At 40.2% G+C, this 20,489-nt stretch overlaps 1 protein-coding gene across 1 annotated transcript in view; it reads left to right on the top strand.

Annotated features, from left to right (window-relative positions):
• The window catches only part of camta1a (calmodulin binding transcription activator 1a), a 274,741-nt gene that overhangs the window by 9,808 nt on the left and 244,444 nt on the right, over window positions 1-20,489 (top strand). Inside the window, 1 exon segment of the mRNA XM_053425641.1 lies at window positions 3,763-3,866. Within this exon segment, the coding sequence (XP_053281616.1) occupies window positions 3,763-3,866 (104 nt within the window).

Here is a 20,489-nt window from a genome sequence, read left to right as displayed (position 1 = left end):
AAATCATGAGATATACCCTTATTACATTAAATATTTGGCTGCAAATGCCTTGCAGTCGATATATTTGCTGAATCCTTGATCCATGGACATTAACAGCTACTTGGCTTGTTCCCTGGTGCTGCTCTGCCAGACTTGTCCTGCAGCCATATTCGCTTCTTGCTGGTTTTGGAGGCTTGTTGCCTTCAGACTGGATCTTCAGCAAGAAGAGCAGATGCTTAGGTGGATTGAGGTCCAGTGACAGACTTGGCCAGTCAAGAACATTTCATAGTTTGGCTGTAATAAATCCAAATGGCTGCTCTAGAAATAGAGGGACTGTGAGTGCAAGTGGGGACCATGAAACACTGAAAGACAGCACTTTAAGACTTGAGGCAAAGGCTATGTGAGGTGAAAGGGAACGGTGCATGTTCCTTTGTAGTCTGGTCCTTTGATTTCGCGCATCTACACATTTAGAAGCTGGAACTGTACCCATGTCCCGTTTGCTGCAGTTAACTCAGTCAAACCAGAACAAACAGACATAATGCATTAGATATAGTTTAACTTACAGACGTTTTTTATATAAATCTTGCAAATCTAGAGAGTAAGATGCTCCCAAATATTCCAGACATTGTCAGAGAGCCATTCAGTTTTTCTACAGTATCAGAGTAATCCACAGATCATAGTCTTAGTTCATCCATAGGAGAATTGCATACAATTGATAATTCAGCCAACAACTATTAGCTGTCGCTTGAATTTGGGCCGAAATTCAGGTTTTCATTGAAAACGCCTGAAATAGAACTTTGACTATTACATACACTCACATAACTTTAACTGGCTGTTTTAAAATTACTTTATCAGGTTATAAAACATGGAAGAAACGTCCCTTGTAAAAGTAATATCATGCTAAAAGGGCAAGTGAAATATTATAGGCTCCGACAGAAAACACAATATTCCCCAGAATATGTCCAGTGGAAAAGAGTCCAGTAATGTCTTACATATATATATAAGGTTGTCCTGAGAATGTCCTCATTAACAGACTTCTCGCATCATTTAACGTAGTTACATACACATTAGTAATCTGATCACACCCTATTTATTTGATTTTAGAAGTGTTTACGTAAGGTTAAAGGATTAAGAGAAACCCAGTTAACACATGAGTCCTGCAGGGTTTACAGGTTGCTCTGCCGCTCGGGGGGTTGTTAGCTGACACATACAACACCGGGATTTCAAAGTAAAATGCAGTCATGTGGTAGTTATTTCACCTTTCATGTGCACAGCATACTTAACTGAGATGTGTTTTGCATAATTCAGGGTTCCGTTGCTCAGAGAGTTGTAAAGCCGGCAACACTTTGCACAGAGACATGTTGTGCAATGACCGGTGTAATTATAAGGTTGTGAAATGATTAAAACCAAGCGAGAGACTACAGTTTTCATTCTATTTGTCAGAAGCCTCGATGTTTCATGTTCATCTCATCCCCAGTATTTGAGCCTGCTGGCAGATTGAGCAGACGAATCCTCCTGCGGTAGATTTCGATCCCGACTCTTTCGGCGATAAAATCCTCGACTTGCTTGAGACATATTCCAATCTAACCCCTGTCAGCTGTTGATGGTGTCACAGGAGGCGGTGCCAGGGGGCAGCACTGAATCCTGAATAATCCGCCCAGAGACAGACATATGTATCTGCTGCTGCTGCGAAGAGGGGATTCTTCAGATCACATGTCGTAGGATGGGAGATGGACAAAACTTTGGTCCGACCCACGCTGTAGCCGAGTGTGGATCGAGAGCCATTTTTTCCATTTTGGAGTGGGCTTCAGTTTTTCGCTCCTCTTGACCCTTTTATTAGACGATAATGAAAGTTTGGCCGTGCATCAAAATGAGACTACAGCTTCTTGATTAGTTTCCTTTTGAATAACAAAAAGTCTGCTCGCACAAAAAAAAACCCGCCTCCTTATGTCTGTGCTGCCTCTCTGATAATTCAGCTTCAGCATGTTTTCTAGTTCTGACAGTGGAAGCGCTCCGGTACCAAGGAGCAGATGCTGTATGTGATTCTTAATTGGGCATAGCGGATGATTACAGATACCTGTGCAGCTGATATAAAACAGAGTGTACACGCAGAATTATAGGTACAGATGGAAATGGTAAATACTACACATCTACCCGTGCGTTCCTCTGGGAGCGGTGATGTGCCACCTCGCCCGTTATACCGCGGAGCCACTGTGTTCACTGAGGTTTCTGGGCAGTGGCACTCTGGTTCCGCTGTGACGCACATCAAGCTACAAGCATCGTCTTATATCCTCATGATCATTATTTGTATTGGCTTTTAAAGTGGTGTTTCTCTGCGGTTGAACTTTTTCTTTCTTTTCCTACAATCAACCAGTGACACCGGCTCCCCCCAGGGATCCATAGTCAAAACTCATTTTCAAGCTTTTTTCTTTTTCTCCCTTTTACTCACCCATTTCCCCCCCCCCCCCTGAGTATCTAGACCTGCAGTTATATAAATATGAAAGAATGTGCCTCGGTCTATGATATTTGTTTTTTAGCTTTGGTTTATTTCCCAGCTAAATTGCATTGCCTAAATGAAGCATTTTGCATCACTTCCCGCGAATGTATTTACATTAAATCCACACACATTAAAACTGAATAACAGATTTGTTTGCACATGCTGGAACATTTACCTGGATTTACTAACTACGGGCAATATTTGGGGGCTTGATTTACAGCTTGTAGATGCATTAGAAGTGCGGCATATACAAAAAGATTAAAGGTTCACAGTGGGTGTGATGGAGGGGGGGGGGGTGTGAGGTGGATGGAACAACCTAAACTTTATTGGCAGCTACGGTGAAAAAGAGAAGCTCATATTCTTGGCAGGCCTCGTCTGGATGATGCACAAGCTAAAATATTTCCTCAATGACACAATCTGACACAAGTCTTTCCACCCTCTGTTATGAACCATACATCTTTTCCACACTGACTTTTTCCCCCATGTTGATGCACCTGAGATTGAGTATTTTTTTTCACTAGCACTGTCTTCGACCCCCCCCAGTGATTGACAATTTCAGACTTTTCTGCTTTTGCTGTCATTGTTACTGATAAACTAGGATTATGTCTACGTAAGCCTATATCTCCTGTTCTATTAAAACTGTAATAGGGTTCTTCATGATATTATTAATTCAACACGTTCTTGTCTACCTAAACAAGTATAGTTTGTTCACACATTATCCATCTCCATATTTTACCTGACAGAAAGCACTGGAATTAATTCAACATTTGAATGCATTCATGCATGATTGTGTCCTTAACCCCTACTGTTTTACAATACTCATGAACTGATTGTTAAATCTAAATTATGGATTGAGCGACATGCATTATGATGTAAGCATTGGGCCTGGTAATTGTAATTATTTCCCTTATTAATATACCACATTCTGGCGTGCAGCGCACAGGCCCCCTTACTAAATCCCCATACGCTGTAAAATCACTCAAGGGTGTTTATTGTGTCTAAATAATGAATAGACACAGCCTTTACAAGTTGACAGTGAAAAATTTCTGGCGAATTCCCCTGATACGATGCATTTCACAGTAAAATAATCTAGCCAAGCACAAAATAAAATGCAGGCAGTCCTCTCTTATTTCTTAAATGAATTTTATAACTCGATTGGAGAAGGTTATTTTACAGTGAGCCTTTTGTGACAGAGAGACGGACGGCCTGATAAAGAGGGAGACGAGCGAGTCGATGAGGTATAAAGCCTGTGCTAAACTTCCTGTTTTGCGTTGCTCTTGTTGCAGATGAACATGGACATTTGAAAATATACCTGCCCAAGAAGCTGCTTGAATGTCTACCAAAATGCACCTCGCTGCCAAAGGAGAGACACCGGTGGAACACTAATGAGGTAAGGCTACTGCTCTTTAGCATACCACTTTCTTCTCAATCCATCTCTTTACAAAGGTGCCCGTCTAAAAGACATCCTATTCTCCAAGGCCCTTCTCAGGTTTGTAAGACGTGTGAACTCCCTTCAAAGCAACGCGGCGCCTTCTCCATGAGTTTCCTCAATCTAAAAGAAAGATACCCCTAGAAAAATATACCCTCTTAACTCACATAGGCCAAGCGTTTAAACATTTCACATTATACCGGTGGAAATATTTTATGTTTACTTTATTCTCTGGTATTTTCCCTTCAGATTACACATGACGGGGAATATCAGCATTGTTTTAACTATTAAATATACTTTTTATATTTAGATTTCTCTTTAGATTCCTTTTGTGTTATGTTTTAAAATTTTTAATGCAACTCATGAGATAATCCTGAGAATATCACCTTTGCGGTAATTTAGGTGAAATTATAAATATTGATGCAAAGCTTCCTCTGATCTTTTTGGTCTTTCATCGCTGCATCTTAAAATCTCCAACGTAGAGAACTCACTGCCTGCACTGATAGTCTGATGTTTAATTGTGAAACAGCGCGTTGTTCGGTCAAATACGGGGAAGAAACCACAAAGCAGACGAAACCTTCTCTCCCTCTTTCCTCGTGTTTGAACTGAGACAGTTGAGAAACGTTTCTCATCTCCTAGTTTTTTGTTTACTGTGGATTTTCCAGCGCTCATTCTCTGCAAGGAAAACCCCGTCTGGCATTAATCAAAGGGTTGATATCGTTCTCTCGTTGAGTCTCGTTCACAAGACTTCACTCCTGCTCTGTTTGGCAAGCATCACAAGGGCCTCGCGATGTGAACAGGTTGTTAGCGTTGGTGCTGTGAAAGCATGAGGTGTCTCTCATTTCATATTTGCATCACATTAAGATGCGACACAACTTATACATCATTAAATCAAACCCGATAATCGTTTTCTTGATTTGACAGGTTGTCACAGATCTGGTCATTTTAATTTCCCTTTTACCTGAAGAACAGATTTTTAAATTATTTTTAAATTAAATAAGTAATCAGACATTTGTCATGTTTGGTGTTTATGATGTTTATAAAGGCACAATATAAATATAGTCTCCTGAGAAATCTGGATTAGTTTTTAATCTTAATCTGCTATAGACTTGTGATTACTTCACCTGCATGCTATTTTGCCAAATTTGTTATCTTAATTCAAAACAAAAAAATATTGTTTTCTCTTTATGAAGTCACATGGCCAAGATAAAATATGTAATTTCTAAAAAAGGATTTATTTAAGCTGTTTGCTGCCTTTTTAAACAATATTCACGATAAGGGTTATCGCAGCAGAGCACGACAGATATATCAGTTGTCCGATAATATCTTAGCCAATATGAGACTTCAACAGATAAACAGTATCTGCCTTTATGTTGTAGAGAAGTGCCAGTATAAAAACCTTTATTCTACACTATACACTATACAAAAAATCATACAAGTTCTTTATATTTGCTTGTTACCATAATACAATTCATCTAATATGGGTAAAATATCAGCATCGACCCCCAAAGAACCACATTGGTCTGGCTCTATCACAGAGTAATTGATATGGTTTGACATTATTAAATTGCATTATATGCACTACATGCTCTACTGTAGCTCCCCTAGCAGCATGTTGCTTCAAACCTCCCCCTGTTCTTAATTCTTCATAGATTTATCTCTTTTATTTCCTCCACTGGAAAAAAAAGATTACTCTTTTCAGAGAACTGGTTGTAATTAGACTTAAATACACTCCATGACAAATCTTAAAACCAATATGCAAAAATCAACCATCCATGCTTTAGATTAACAAATTGTGACCATATAAATATAGTCATCTGCAGTGATGAAAGTTAATTGACTGAAAAACAACCAGATGATAAGGCACCAGACAGGCTCGTTCCTAAGGAACAGGATATTCAAAAAGACAATCTGTCATTGACACACAGTAAAATATTATTTTACACCCACTTTGTGTCGTCGATGTGTTTTAGAGAATAGATGAAGGGACTAATTTAATTGCGGTAAAGACATGGATGTGTGAGAAGTAGACAAAATCACGGCGGTGATTGATACAGCAGGAATTATCCATAGTTTCTCATACGCTCCATCACTCGCAGTCTCCATTTTCATCCCAGTCTCCATCTGTCAAATCTCTGCCCCGGTTCTGAGAAAAAATGTATAATGCCTGTGTGTTTCTAATTGGCTGGTGTTGTAACTTGCTTGCCCCGTCTGACCTGCATTGTGCCGCTAGCAGTCTAAATTAATTTACATGGCTTTGAAATTGATCTCAAAATGTACGTCTAAGCATTTGCTGGGGATAAATACTGGCGGCTGCAGCTGTTAGCATGTCGTGTCATTTCTCAGCAAATTAAAACATAAGAGAAACATTTCAGGGGGAAAAAAATGGAAAAACACCATGTTGTGTTTCTGGAGCCGCAGATTCCGCCGTGGATGTTTGTCGGTGCTGAGAGGATATTTGGGCGGGGGGGGGGGGGGGGGGGGGGGGGGGGCAGGGGGGAAATGGGCAACAAAAAAAAAAAAAGATGGTTCCAGTGGTGCTGTGGTATGAATGCCAATAGTGTTTTCCCCGGGTTGAAGAGAGCAAGGCAACCTTTCCTAAAATCAAGGACGTTTCTTTTTTTTGTGCAGACCATGCAAATTAGAGTGTTTGTTCCTCAGTGGTGGCAGACAGGCAGGAAGAGAGGGATCACAGAGGCTCTTGTCGCTGCAACAGTGTGACTCTTAGTGAAAGTGACACCTCATCAATTCAGTGCATATTTCTGGCTCCGGCTCAGCATGCTTAATGCACTAATTTCCCACCTTTTACGTTAAAGGAATCTCAGTCGTCTGGTAGGTTAGGGCTGATAATCTTCATTAGAGCAAAAAGGAAATCGATTGTGTGACATATACCGTAGTTATTTGTCTTCCACAGCAATATTTAGCCCAGGCTGCGTTGTATCTGAACACTATAGTTCCTAGGTAACATAATAGTTCTCCTGTCATATTGAAATTTGTTTGAGTGTTTGAAATATTTAGCTCGGCATTGATTGATCCATTAATCTATTGCTATATTGAGAGAAAATCAGCCGGCAAACCGCTGTGACCATCGATTAACTGTGCAAACCATTTTTCTCTGTTTCTCCTGCTGATCCCATGTGATTGTTGGTTGAAACAATTTCATCATGTCACCTTGGGTTCTACAAAGCTGTAAAGGAGAGTTATAATAATAGAAACAGTTTGTCCTTGTATTATTTGAGATATTGTATTTTATACTAGAGTTTAAACTGTGTCAAAATATCATATCATGATCAAAGCGAACTACATTTTCAGTATTTCTTAAAACTGTGCCAAAAATGGTGAAGTAAGTGAAGTACAGATCAACTAATTGTAGTAATTTCACCAATCTTACATTTAATCAGCATATTTATTATGAATGAAAGTGATAATGTGGCCAACACCATGTCAACTGTGCAACATTAACATTAAAGGAAGATGGCTGTAACTTGCTAAAGAAGCTTTTATACCCCTATGAAATCTTAATGTAATGCAGGTTTACATGACCTTTAAAATGTTTTCGTAGAAGTCTTATCAGCTAAAAGTAAAATGAGCTCAATTGAGAATAAATATCATGAGAATGATGAAGAAAGCTAATAAAACACCAGTGTTTTCCATTGTTCAGTTCCCCCTGACGACAGCAGCAGGTTTATTGTGTCTTGGAGATGAACTTACTTTGGTTAATGCAGCACAGTATCAACCAAATCACCACGGGAATCAATCACAGTTTTAATAGTTATTAAAATATTAAAAGTTACTACTGACCTTCAGGATTTTTACCATTCTATGTTATGTCTGTTTGGTTTCTGGGAAACTTATCCTTTTATGGTTTTATGTTATTACATATTTCATGATTATACTATAATAATTATTGACATTGCTGTCTATTATATTTAAGTATACAAATCTTTCCATAGATAATCTAGTGATCTATTAGCTTCATAATGAACCAAAAAAATACAATATGACTCATCATGTTAACTCTTTATTTGACTCCTATCCAGCTCAAATGTGCACTGTTTTGTTTCAATTTTGTTTTATAAAGACAAATCAATTAACATTCACAGCTTCCTCTCATCATTGTTGCCACATGTCCACTAATTGTTCACGTTCATATCTGCAATGAACCTCTCTCATTCTTTGCATTCCTGAAACGACGGCCGAGCCACTTGAAAGCTGCACATGAGGAATATTCATAAAGTGTATTTTGTTCCTCTCCCCCTTTGCCAACTTCTTTGCAGCTGTACATTACTTGTTCAAACCCGGGATGGCTCTGTTACAGCTTCATTCATGAGGAGGCGCACACTTCATTGTATTTTTGGTGATTGAGGATACAACCTGCTGCTTGGAAACTTTAATCTGGAAGGAGAGCGGATGGGGCGGCAGGCGCTGTGGCGTGGCCGGGCGAGGTGAAGTGAAGCTAATGCAGAACTATTCATTTCTATCTCATTCTCATGATTCCCCTGTGTAGTTTCACGAGGAGAAGGTGTGCAGGAATACATTTCAAGCATTTACTGGAAAATTAGATAAAGCAATCGAATCAAAATTCAAGGGAGAGGATGAGAGTTTAGAGGGTTTAACGGTGCTCTCGTCATTGAATCGGTTTGCGAGATGCGAATATGCTATCAGCCTTCAAATTATCAATGGGAGAGAAGTACCTTGCACTGCTTGGGAATTTACTCAGCAGCTGTAGCAGGGAAGAAAGAAACAGAGTATTATTGAAAGAAAAGTGGTTATGATTGGAATAATAATACATTTTGAGTGGAAATAATCAGTGACATTTCTGCGATTGCTTCTCTGTTAAAGGTGATAGTCCACTTTGTCATGAGTAAGTTTTTGCAGAGGGAAGCAGAAATACTTTCAGGAAGTCTATAGGTTCCCTGTTTGTGTTGCTGCTCTCTCAGCCATTGATGTCCCCATGTCTCTCAGGTGAGACATCCTCACAGAATTCCTCTCAGGTCTGCAGCCGGCTTCTTTTGTCTGCCGGGTGCTCTGGCACATGACCTCTATTTTGCTAGACATTTCGGCTGAGATTAGAATCTTCTTAAAGAAGGACATCTCACACAGGAGGGGCTTTAGGCTTATATCCCTTTCAAGATAAAGCAGAGTCAGCCTGATGGTTGGTTATGCCGGCATGAAGGTTGCAGGACTCGAAACGCGCGGGAGAATTGCAATTTTTTTTTTTTTTACCAGCGCTGCTTTTCAAGATGGACTTCTCACTCTTTGGTTCACTTAACAGCTCTGATTCAGGCTGGGTATTATTGTGAGATTCAAAGCAAGAGTGTCATCGGTTGAGAAACTACAGTCAAAGACGGGAGCTGATTTTATTTAGGCTGTAGACTTTTCTGCTTTTCAGTTTGAGTTTGCCCCTTAACTATGTACTTCTGCAGCAGCGCTCAAGTTTGAATGACGGCTTTTATGGCTTGCCGCTGGAGTCTTGTGGACAAGAACAACATTTTCCTCTCTGCAACAGCTGGACTAGACCCCTCAGTGTTAGACATAAACCTAGCTGATTTTTAACAAGTGGCCGATACATTATAAGGCACATTATTTTCCAGCTTTGGAAACGTGACTTTATAGTTCTAGTCGGACCTAAAAACGTAGGGGCAAATGAGTTTAGCATGAAGCTGTGGTTGAGGGAGGACATTGGGTCTAATCCGGTGTGACATCCACAGCCTTTAATGAACGGCACAACGCTCTGAGTACTGTGAGCTCCCACTCAGCTTAGAGGGGACTGCTTCTGAACTGGTGCTGAACCAAAACCGACAAGAGAGCATCAGCCCAGGCCTCCATCGGCCTGCTGCACATTTAATGCCCCCGTTGTCAGGAATAATCCTCTCTGCTTCACACCACCGCCGGCAGCAGCACAGCAGGGTGCCCACATGCAGTATGCCGCCGCTCAGGGCGGAATAGGAGCTCCAGTAGAAACACTCGGCGGACTCATGGGGCAGCGAGGGTTAACAGGCAGGGAAGAGTGATCAAAAACCACAACAAATTAAATTAAAGGCGTGATCAGATAATCCTAAGGGACTAACACTGTAGGATAAGGTGCTATAAAGACAAGCATCATTCACTGCTCTCACTAAAACATAATTTGTGTTAACCTGCTCCGTGCTGCTGTGGGATTTTAAATCCCACTGCTGTGATATTAAACAAAAATGCATTCCTTTGAATACAGTTGCAGAGGATAAAGGATTTTTTTTAATCTTTTCATCTGGTCTTTGAAAAAGGCGATGCTTTTTCTGCAGTGTTTTATTTTTTTGCAAAAATATTTTAATTTAAAATATGAAAAGATAAAAGCAATGGCTCTGAATCTGTGAATCATCGCTCCAGAGTTTCTGTTCTTTGTGGTTTCTCTGCCACAACCATCCAGTTTCATGCTTCTCTCAGTACAGCAGTATTTCCTATAAGTACATTTAGTATATTTAGTGTGTGTGGGCGTTGTGTCATGTTTGTGACCTAAACAAAGCTTCATTGTCGATTTTTTTATTTACTGTGGTATATTCTGAATGAGTTTATGTTTTTTTTGTGATATTAATTCTTCAAACCCATTACACGAGAAAATGGTAAAAACAATTCATCCACCACTTGCAGCAGGACAACATTGGATTTTAGACAAGGACCCACAATTAAAATAAGTGTAACAAGTCAATAGGCTTGTGTGACTTTGTTCTCGACCGATTTTGGATCATAATTTCAACATCATTCAATCTATAACAGTTAGTTTTATCATACTGCCCATATTCCCAAATTATAGTTAGTCTCAAAAGGCTTTACAAGGTTTACATCAACATCATCTGCCCTCAACCCTCAGCAAGAGTAAGGAAAAGCTACCAAAAAACCTTATTAACAGGGTCAAAAACAAGAGAGAGCCAAATGTGAGAAGTGCAACAGTCTTAAACTGACAAATACAATTAATAGAAAAAAGATTCACACATTTTTGCCCCCGTGAGTTGCTTCGGTTCAACTCGTCACTGCCATGACTCATGCCTGACAACACTGTTTAACCTCATTATCTAAATCATATTCTGACATTGTCATCCATAGAAATTATGTCCTTGTAGGAACTTGATGATGGCCAATTACACTGCAACCTACCACCTACATAATGTTTTAGAAATATGTAATATATTCATTCAAAGCCCTGTATTCAACACCAGCTCAGCTTTTTTTCAAACGAAATAAATTAGAGTTTGCAGGCTTAAGACTTTGGTGTGAAACTCACGGTGCAAAAGCTGGAGCATCCTCTGTGGAATATCCCGACCTCATTAAAAGATTTCAAAAAACGACCCTGGTCAAATTACCAGGACCGGGACTGTCCTGATACAGTTCTGTCATCACACCAGCCGAACTCGAGCTGTCAGTGTTGTTTTTATGGCCGTCAGTGCTCCGAGAATTCACCTAATCGAACACAAGGTCACGCTTGATTAAATGTTTATCTTCATTTGAGCTCCTCGGAATGCCTGGTTTTCTCAGTGGAGAGTAATTAATATGACTTCCACCGTTTGCAAATGTTTACAGGAATGTTCATTAGCTTCTCTGGGGCAATCACTGGAAATTAAAAGGTCATGTTTGTCCATCTAACCAGTTTTGTTGTTTGTCTGTTTATTTTTATTTATTTTATATCTTTCTGGGTTACATTCGTGCAGTGATTTTCCAGTAACAGGTTCTGAGAACTTGTCACTGAATAGAGTAGCTGCAGCGCATCCTGTGGGGATCTTTTTTTAACCAAGGTTCAGGTTTTATTTATATCAGCTCCTCATTGAACCACTCAGTTGAGGTTGAAGATGGCAAAATGCCTGCACCCTTTTTTCCCTGGCTGCTCAGAGAACACATTAATTCAGCCACAGTGTTGCAGTATGATAACTTCTCACCGTCTTTTTTTTTTTTAAAGCGTTTCAATAAGAACACCTTGCCTACTTTATGGCTGAGTAGAATAAAATGACCACATACCTTCATCTCCTGAAGTTTCCACTCAATTACAACTTGCTAAGTATATATCAGGGAGTTTTTTTCCTCACCTTGCTTTGCTCATGAAAGAGGAAAACAGGAAGATAAGGAATCTGTGGAGTTTCTTTGGATGGCTGACTTCATAGCAACTTCCTGTGAGCTTGATAGCTTCACTGATTGCTAGCGTTGTAGCTTACTGTGAAGTGTCAATTGCAAGGCTACGGTGTAGTGAGGCAGTTGTAATAGGAACCCACCAGTTGGGTCATTTAGGGAGTCCTGCATGCTATAGGGACCCTTTGCTTTTTCCTGTGGATGCGCACATCAAGGCAGGGGTCCTCAGTATCCTCTGAAGGCAGGAGTATCCACTCAAAATTGCATGACCTCTATTGTAGCAGATACAGGTCACTCCGCCTCCTGTGGGAAGCCTCTAAATTGAACCCAGCTTGTGTCTTTGATTTCTTTCCAGCTCTCTCTTCCTCTGGTTTCGCTCCTTTTACTCTTATCTGCTGTCTCCCTTTCTCCCTCCTGTGTTCACTGAGCTGCAATGCTATTCAGGTACAGACGGAGAGATTTCCACCTTTCTCTCTGAATTGCTGGGTCAGGCATTTTCTGCGCGGAACCATTTTTGTAATGGAGTTTAACTTTGTTTACTAGATAACGGAAAATGAGTTATGCACTTGATGTGCGTGTGTCTGTGCTTTAATAACGTTTTATATTGTCCCTTATACAGTAGATTTTCATACGAGTAAATACCTCTGTACTGCTTGCCATGAATGGGATTGAATGGCAGAGGTATTATCATATTCACTGCAATGATCCTGTCTGTAATCTAAGAAACCTCTTGGTACTTTTAAGTGCATGTCTGCAGACCAATATGTTTTACTCAGTCTTTGAATGGAGTATAGTATGTTTTTCCATTAGTGTCTCTAGAGCTGGTAAACATGCCTAAGCTCTTCACTTTGGTAAATTAAAAACTCTTTGAATTGCAATACACGTCCTGGTGATGTAGTGTTTTATGTAAGATCTAATAATTCTGCCATTTCTTTTGATAAATTCCTTGCATTTTCTAAATAATAAGATATTCAGAAAAATATGTTTGAAAAGAATGTAATTTCGCAGAATTTTTCTTTCTCCAGCAGTAATTAACTGATACGAAATTAACAATATGCAGCCTCGAACAATTTAAATAGAGAGGACATTTCCAGAAGTTTTGCCAATAACTGAAACAGAAAGAAATCTAAGCTGTTGCTCTGAGAAAATCTGCTTCTCACGGAGGAGTGCAGATCTGAGAAGACATGAAATGGAAGGGAAATTTAGTACCAAAAGAGTGCCAAGTGACAAGAGCAGACAAAAAAAGACGCATAGAAAGAGATTGAAAACAAAATGAATGCCAGCTTTACTCTTGTTGCTTGTACTCTGTGGAATACAACACTTCCTGTCAGGACTGTGTCAGGAGATTGGAGCTTACAAGAAGTCCACTCCTGCAACTGGTAAGCAATAAAATTACTCTATTCTGAATTATGCATATTACTTCAGATAACGTATTGTTCATGACCAGTGCTACATTGTTCAGCGAGTGTGCTTAATGCTTCGGGAGCGCTGCTCGTACAATCACATTTTTCAGGCTGACATTTTAGAAAACGATGTGAGAGAAGAACAGGATGCTGTTTGATGTTCTGCTGTGTACTACAGGTAAAGAAGTCTATCTAAGGAATAAAGTTTTCTCCCGCAACTATGAAAAGGCAACACTAAGCAGAAACTGCACTGTACTAACAAGAGATTGCACAATGTTGTGGCAATGGTTGTGTTTGCTATAGAAACACAGAGTGACTGTGTATTACTTGCAGACATAGGTTTTAAAAAATTGACTCCTTGCCAGTCTTCTTTTTATTGGTATTTTTTGTTTTCTCCTACTTGGGAGCTTTGCAGCCTCTTATCACTCAGACATCTCCTCATACTTAGCGCTGTCAGTGCAGGATAAGGCAGCTTTGCTCCAAAAGAGCCTCTTACTGTGACGATTAAGCTGGCACTATAATTCTAGGATTGGTTTGTAAAGGTGTTTGTAAACATTGGCATCACACTTCGGCAGAGATGTGTAAACAAACACCCGACACCTCGTACACACTCTCTATTTCCTACGTTCAAGGTCTACGAAATTTGGCAATGGTGCATAGTGAACACCTTTTTTACAAACCACTCACCCACTGATGGGGCGGATTTATCCTGATGGCGTCGGTAGAAAGAGCTCAGACACTTGATCATCTTGAGCATCATTTCTTCTTCCTCTACTCTACTTCCTACTTATCAACACCACTCTGCCTTTATCGTAGCACTGAGATTGATGTTAATAGTTCAAATAGGAATTTTTGCGACAATAAATGTTTAGTTCGAATTTTGGCTTTTCTAAATTAAGATACTGTAAAATGACAATGATGTTCAGACTGTGTAGAAAACCAATGATAGTCAGTTCATGGATTTCATATATTTTCATCTGCATTTGTTCTAAAGCAATAATTATGGATTTGTTTATTTTAAAAACTCCAGTCAACAAAATAACCAGAGTACTTCATGTGGCTGAATTTTATGGATCAGATTAGGACCAGAAGTTTGCACAAGTCTACAGAGAGACACATTATGGATGTTTTATGATAGTTTTTTTAAAAGAGAATAATCTTGGTTAGAAATCAATAGTTACCCATAGCTGTAGTAAACAATTTTTTATTGTGTAAGATTCGAATCAGCACCTCTGACAGTCTTTATAAGCTTTTTATTATGGGGTTACTTCAGGTTGTACTGTATTTATTTCAATGCCATAGTTTCTGATGGCATTATACTGCATCATATGATGTCCCTGGTATATTTTTTACACCCTCGGCAGTTACTGAATGTGCTGCATATATATTTTAAGCACACCACATCCCTTCTTTAAAGTTCTGATGGAGTACATCAATCTGAGCAAACACTATCTTGGTTGAACTCCTTGAGGAAATCTACAATGTAATTGTGCCTTCGCAGGGCTGAGCTTGGGCCGAGATCATATTTGGGGAGCTTGCCCTTTCGGTTGTATTTTTGTTGTCCATTTTTAGATGTTCTAAGTTGTTTCATAACGCTTCATGTAGCTTAGTATTTGTTCGGCTCTACTGCTTGTCCCATTTTGTATTTCGCCAAGGTTAAACAAAAGTGCTGGCCGGCAAAGGAACACCATGTATCTTTTTTATTTTTGTTTGGAGAGTGAAAGCAGGGAGAGAGGCTACTTCAGCTATTCCTCAGAGGGATGAGGATCCTTGTTTTAGAGTATCAAAGGAGTGCATCATTTCCACGCTAAAAAAAATATAACCTGTTAGGATGGAGTGTAGGTCGGAAGATACATCATCTGGAGCCGGATGGAGGAGGCTGGCCTGACACCGACTGGATGTTTCACAGACATTCTCCAGGAAATCCCTTTGACTGTGCTTTATACTCAGTAGGAGGCCGGGCGGGAGGTGGCGTATGGGTAATCAGTGGAAGGCCACATGGGTTCTTCAGATTCATGGCATCCTTCCTGCTCGCCCTACTCACTTTCTTTGGTCCATCTCTCTCTATCTCCGCCTCTCTCTCGCTGTCTCTGTTGTTGTGTGTTGGTCTTTGATCTCTAAAGGTCCTTGAGAATGAAGAGCCAGCAAAAACAGCAGGCTGGGATTCTCTGTGGGCCTGCTTGGATCCCAGCCCATCATGCCCTTTTCTATCTGATGGACGGCTCCAGGCATTGCAGTGCCGCTATAGCCTTGCTGTATTAGGCCTTCATCTGATTAAACCTGCTCTCATTGTCAAAGGCAGGGAACTAGAACTAGGGCTATCATTGACCTTGTTTGTAAGCTGCAGGGATAGTCTTTAAAATGCAGACATTTTCTCGAATCTGTGCATTCTTTAATGTCATTAATCATGTTATGCTGTAAAGCTGATTGATGCATTTCCTTCAAAGTTTGGGGGGAAACCATAAAGCCACATACAGTCCATCTTGTGTTTTTAATATTTGTCTCTACTACAGCATGTGTTCAGCATTTATAAAATGTGCAGAGGAGGAACCTAAGCAGTTGGCAGGCTGACATGACTATGGATGCCAAGCTGATTGGGCGGTCATTTCCCCCTTGCTTAAAACCAGATGCAGAGTAACTAACTAACAAGGTGTTTGCATCAAATCAGTTTATCATGAACCCAGTCCCAAATCTTCAGATAAGAAGATCAAATATTGTATCCTTTGTAATCAATATACTGAAGTAACCAAACATTTTAATATCCTAAAGCACAATTCTCTTAAAATATATCAAATTCAACACATTTTCTGGTGTATACGTTTGCACCTGCGCCTGGCCTGGTTTAAACAAAATGTGAGAGTTTGTATTTAAAAAAAATGGTTGGGTTGAAAAACATCTTGCTTTTTGACATTATTCTGGCTCCATAGGTCACCCTGACCTTCTGGGTTACACATTTGTATTTCATCGAATCGCAGTACCAAAGGTTATCCCCCTTAAGTTCATTGTTTTTGTCCTATCAAAGCTGCCTGTTCAAGCAGCTCTTATGATCTTGGTCCAGGAGGATTCAGATGTCCTTTTGGTTGGGTGTCCTTGAGGCCTTTGTTCATCGGGGCAGTATGAGAAGTCCCTTTCCTCCTCAAGATGTTTACACATCAATAAAAGTGGCTGAATTTGAAAAATAAAGCCGACAAGGACATAATGATCCATCCCACAGGTCCCAGATCCAGGACTGAGCCAGTTCTTAAAAACCTTTTTAGCAAGGATAAAGTTGCAGAATAAGGAAGCTCTCAGTAGGTTTGTCTTCCAGCGTTCGTTTTAAGTGCTAGGTCATTTATCCTGTCATGTTTCAATGATTCTCTCTGTGAAGTTGTACGTGCAACAGGAGGGACAGAGTCTACCTCTTTTCCGCTGTTTTGCTCTAGTCACCTGAACGTCTCAAAGTTTGCTTCTTTGCCGCAGGCTCTCAAGCCCCGTTAAGAAAATATTTCCAGAATGAGCTTACATCCAATAAATGTCGAGGACACAACAGCTCTGCAGTAAATAATGAATTATGCTTATTTCAAAGATAGTAGACACTGAAATGATGAGTGGCAGCAGAGCGAGGTGTTTATCTTAACTCTACTCGATCATTATACTCACAACTCATAGATTTATCTGTCTTAAATGAGTGATCTGTGCAGCTTTGAGAAAACTATATCTCTGGCAGTTTGTCCTGCAGAGGAGTTGATGTTCAGTTACTCAGTTGCAGGTCATATAGGGAACAAAAGCACAAACTGTAGTGAATGATTTCTGCTGCCTCTGTAGGTACATAAAGATTAACGACAGGAACGACCTTAAAAATGGCATAAACTCTTTAATTGATATGAAAGTTTTAATTAAAAAAATGACGTTGGCACTTTTTTTTTTTTTTTTACTTTAAATATTTCCCGAGCAGAACTTGTGCAGCTTGTTTAATCCCCTTTACTTCAGAGCTTGTAAAGCACTGAACCTGAAACGTATTTGAATGAATGTACAGTACAGATAGCCAATGTGTCTGACACAGCACTCTGGGACTTGCTTGCTCTTAGTTCTACCTTTTTGTAGCTTCGGTATCCAGTGGAAGTTTGTGTTGCTTTTTCATCTTTATATTGTATAAGCTTTGTCTTTGGCGTACTTTAAATTTTCTATAGATTAGTGAAATGTAGTTGTAGCTCCCCTCCTCCTCATACACACTGATTTGTGCTTTTTGAATTTTTTATTTGCTCTCCAGCTTGAGCCTATACAGTTGAATTGTCAACACAGTGTATTTCAAGAATCCATAATAACCTATCCTCCTCCCTCCCCCCCCCCCCCCCCCCCTTTTCTCCCACTCCTCTGGCCTGTCCTTTAGCAGAACCTTGAGGCACCATTGAGATTCTGCGCTGCCTTTTGAAATCTCTGTTGATGAGGAAGCTTGGACCCACAGTGGCTCCGCTGTTCTCCCACTGCAGGATATTTCTCTAAGTCATGTTTATATACTATAAGTAGAAAGGAGTGGAAGTGCTTTGATGGTATCTAACAATGAAAATGCTCAGAAATCTCCCCTGGACCGGAGGCATAAATGCTTCAGCTCGGCTGTGATTCTCCCATGACACGTTCACTTCCTCAATAGGACAAGCTGGCAAACGTTTTTCTTTCTGCATTACAGACGGCGACTCTTGGGTTATATTATGTGAGACCAATGATGCGAGACACGTTGTAACAAAACACGTGTATCGTAGATTTATAACGGCAAAGTAGGCGAAGATATATTTGCAGTAGTTGCAGTGAGGAGGTGGGGGTAAATGGATATCATTGCCTCAGTATTTACTCTTGCCACTGCTTTACTGAATGCCAACATTAGTTGATATATTTGCAATCGCACTTTGATCACTTAAATATTTTTCCTTATCCACAAATTGATCTAATTGGGAGGTTGACTCAGGAGGTTTGTGGTTATGTTTGTTTCCTTTTTCTGACGCTTTGTACACGTCTCCAGACTTGAGGGAAAAAAATCAACAACAACAACGTCAAATGCACGAGCTGATCGTGTTTGAAGTTTGTACTTTGCTGCCGCGCTGCTATCTGTGAGAAATGATTGTGCTTTACTATAAAGTCAGCTGCACACACATCTTCATTAAATGTTGGTAGATAAACCATTAATCCGTTCAAGCACTATTTTATTTCCATTTATTCTTGTCCACCCACACGGTACAGCAAACACAGAGAGAAAACCCCCCTCCTGAGTATTCCTTGACCACCTCTGATGATGGAGGGTGTTTCTTTTTGTGGACACAACTCTCTCTCTGTTTCTCTGCGTCCATTCTCTCCTCTGACCTTTGAGAAGACCGTCTACTGTATTGAGTTTCCGAGTACCGTGTATGGTATGTGAATTGATCATAAGAGGAAGAGATATGTTCCAGTAAGTCCTTCCAATGTGTGTGTGTGTGTGTGTGTGTGTGTGTGTGTGTGTGTGTGTGCGTGTGCGTGCGTGCGTGCGTGTGTGTGCGTTTGTATTAAGTTGTGCCTCTATTGCCATTCATGTAGTGTTGGGGTTAGGTCAATATTATATTAGCACTGCCATCGCATTTTCCACATCCCCATGAATAATGTAAAAGTCGGATATCCCCTCATATAAATACAGCCCATTATCGCTCTATATCCTTGGCTGACGTAAGACAGTCCATATCCCCCCCCCCATACTGATTTCATTAACCTTATTGTGTGGTATCCCCAAATGGTGGCCTAAAGTTGTTGCCACAAGAGATAGACCCCTTTCAGTGGAGAAAGAGACCTTATTGTGACCTTGTTGGAGACAATCAATGGCCTTTATCTCTCCCAATGCATAATAAATCCTACAAAAGGGTTGGTCCACACATCCTTGTAATGTATTGACCTCCACCGCCAACATTTATCAACTGGACTTGCCGGCTAAATAATTTAGCTTTCGAGCTTAGACCGTACTTAGTCAGCGGCACCCAGGCAAAGTTCGTCCCATCCAAGTTAGACTGATGCGCTCCGCAGGGAGTATAGAATAGCAGGGAATAGAACTTTATTAACTGTATCAAGCAGAGAAACCAGAGTTCAGCTTCTCATACAGCCTTGCTACACAGAAAACACAAACACAGCATACACTCAGGACCCGTTTTAGCGCCGGGGTCAAATTACAAGGTCAGCCACTGTGCAGGTCTGTGGTTCAACTCTGCCTCGCTAAAGCAGCCCCTGTGCAGTCGCAGCTCGCGGCGAGAATCAAACCTTTCATCTTGTGGCTTTTGAGTGACCTGACTTATCTCCGAACCGAACTTCCTCCTCTTCGACAGACACAATATATCCCGCTCTGCTTGCAGATAAGGAAACGCTCTCAGACAGCAGTTTGACCGCTATTAGACCGGTTTTCTAAACTGTACATTTGTTTGTCGTGCTCAGTTCTTTAGCGCTGTATTGCCACAGGGTTTCCAGTCGTCGCCTCTTGAATCAACACAAGTGCTTAAACCACTGTTGTTGGCAGAAGAAAATTGCTTTCATTTATAAGAGCAAACTATAGATTTTTTTCTAAGACTGTTACTGGCAGGTATAACACCTGCAATCTTGCTTTACTTGTTAAATCAGAGTAATTGAATAAAAAAACAAAACAAGAACACATATTTTCTCTTTAGTGCCTGACAGTTTAAAGAAATGCTGGTTTTGTTTTGATTGAATGAGGAATAGTTAAAGTTTGCCCTGCAGTCATTCATTTCTCAAACCTCTCAGATGAAGACCTGCCCTGAATAAAAGAATAAAGGATCAAATTCTTAAACAACGATGAATCAAAACTTTGAATTCTGAGCTATAAATTACAGGACAACAGCCAGTTCAAATTCACATTTTGAATTCTTCCATATTTTATTTCTTTCAACCCCCACACTTCACTCTGCTGTTTTCCTCAGGCTCAACCCCCTCTCCTTGGATATTTGCTCCCTGTGTTAATAATAAATTGATGTTGCCGTTGACTTTTAGCAAAGCAACACCAGATTACCATACACGTCATGAATACTAAACAAAAGGTAGGGACTTGCTCTGGCTGAAGCTTGTTCCCAAACCCGCCCTT

Source organism: Pleuronectes platessa, chromosome 6 (genome assembly GCF_947347685.1).
Source record: "Pleuronectes platessa chromosome 6, fPlePla1.1, whole genome shotgun sequence".
Lineage (NCBI taxonomy): Eukaryota > Metazoa > Chordata > Actinopteri > Pleuronectiformes > Pleuronectidae > Pleuronectes > Pleuronectes platessa.
The sequence above is the reverse complement of the archived record's forward strand: the minus strand, read 5'-3'. Positions and strand labels throughout refer to the sequence as shown.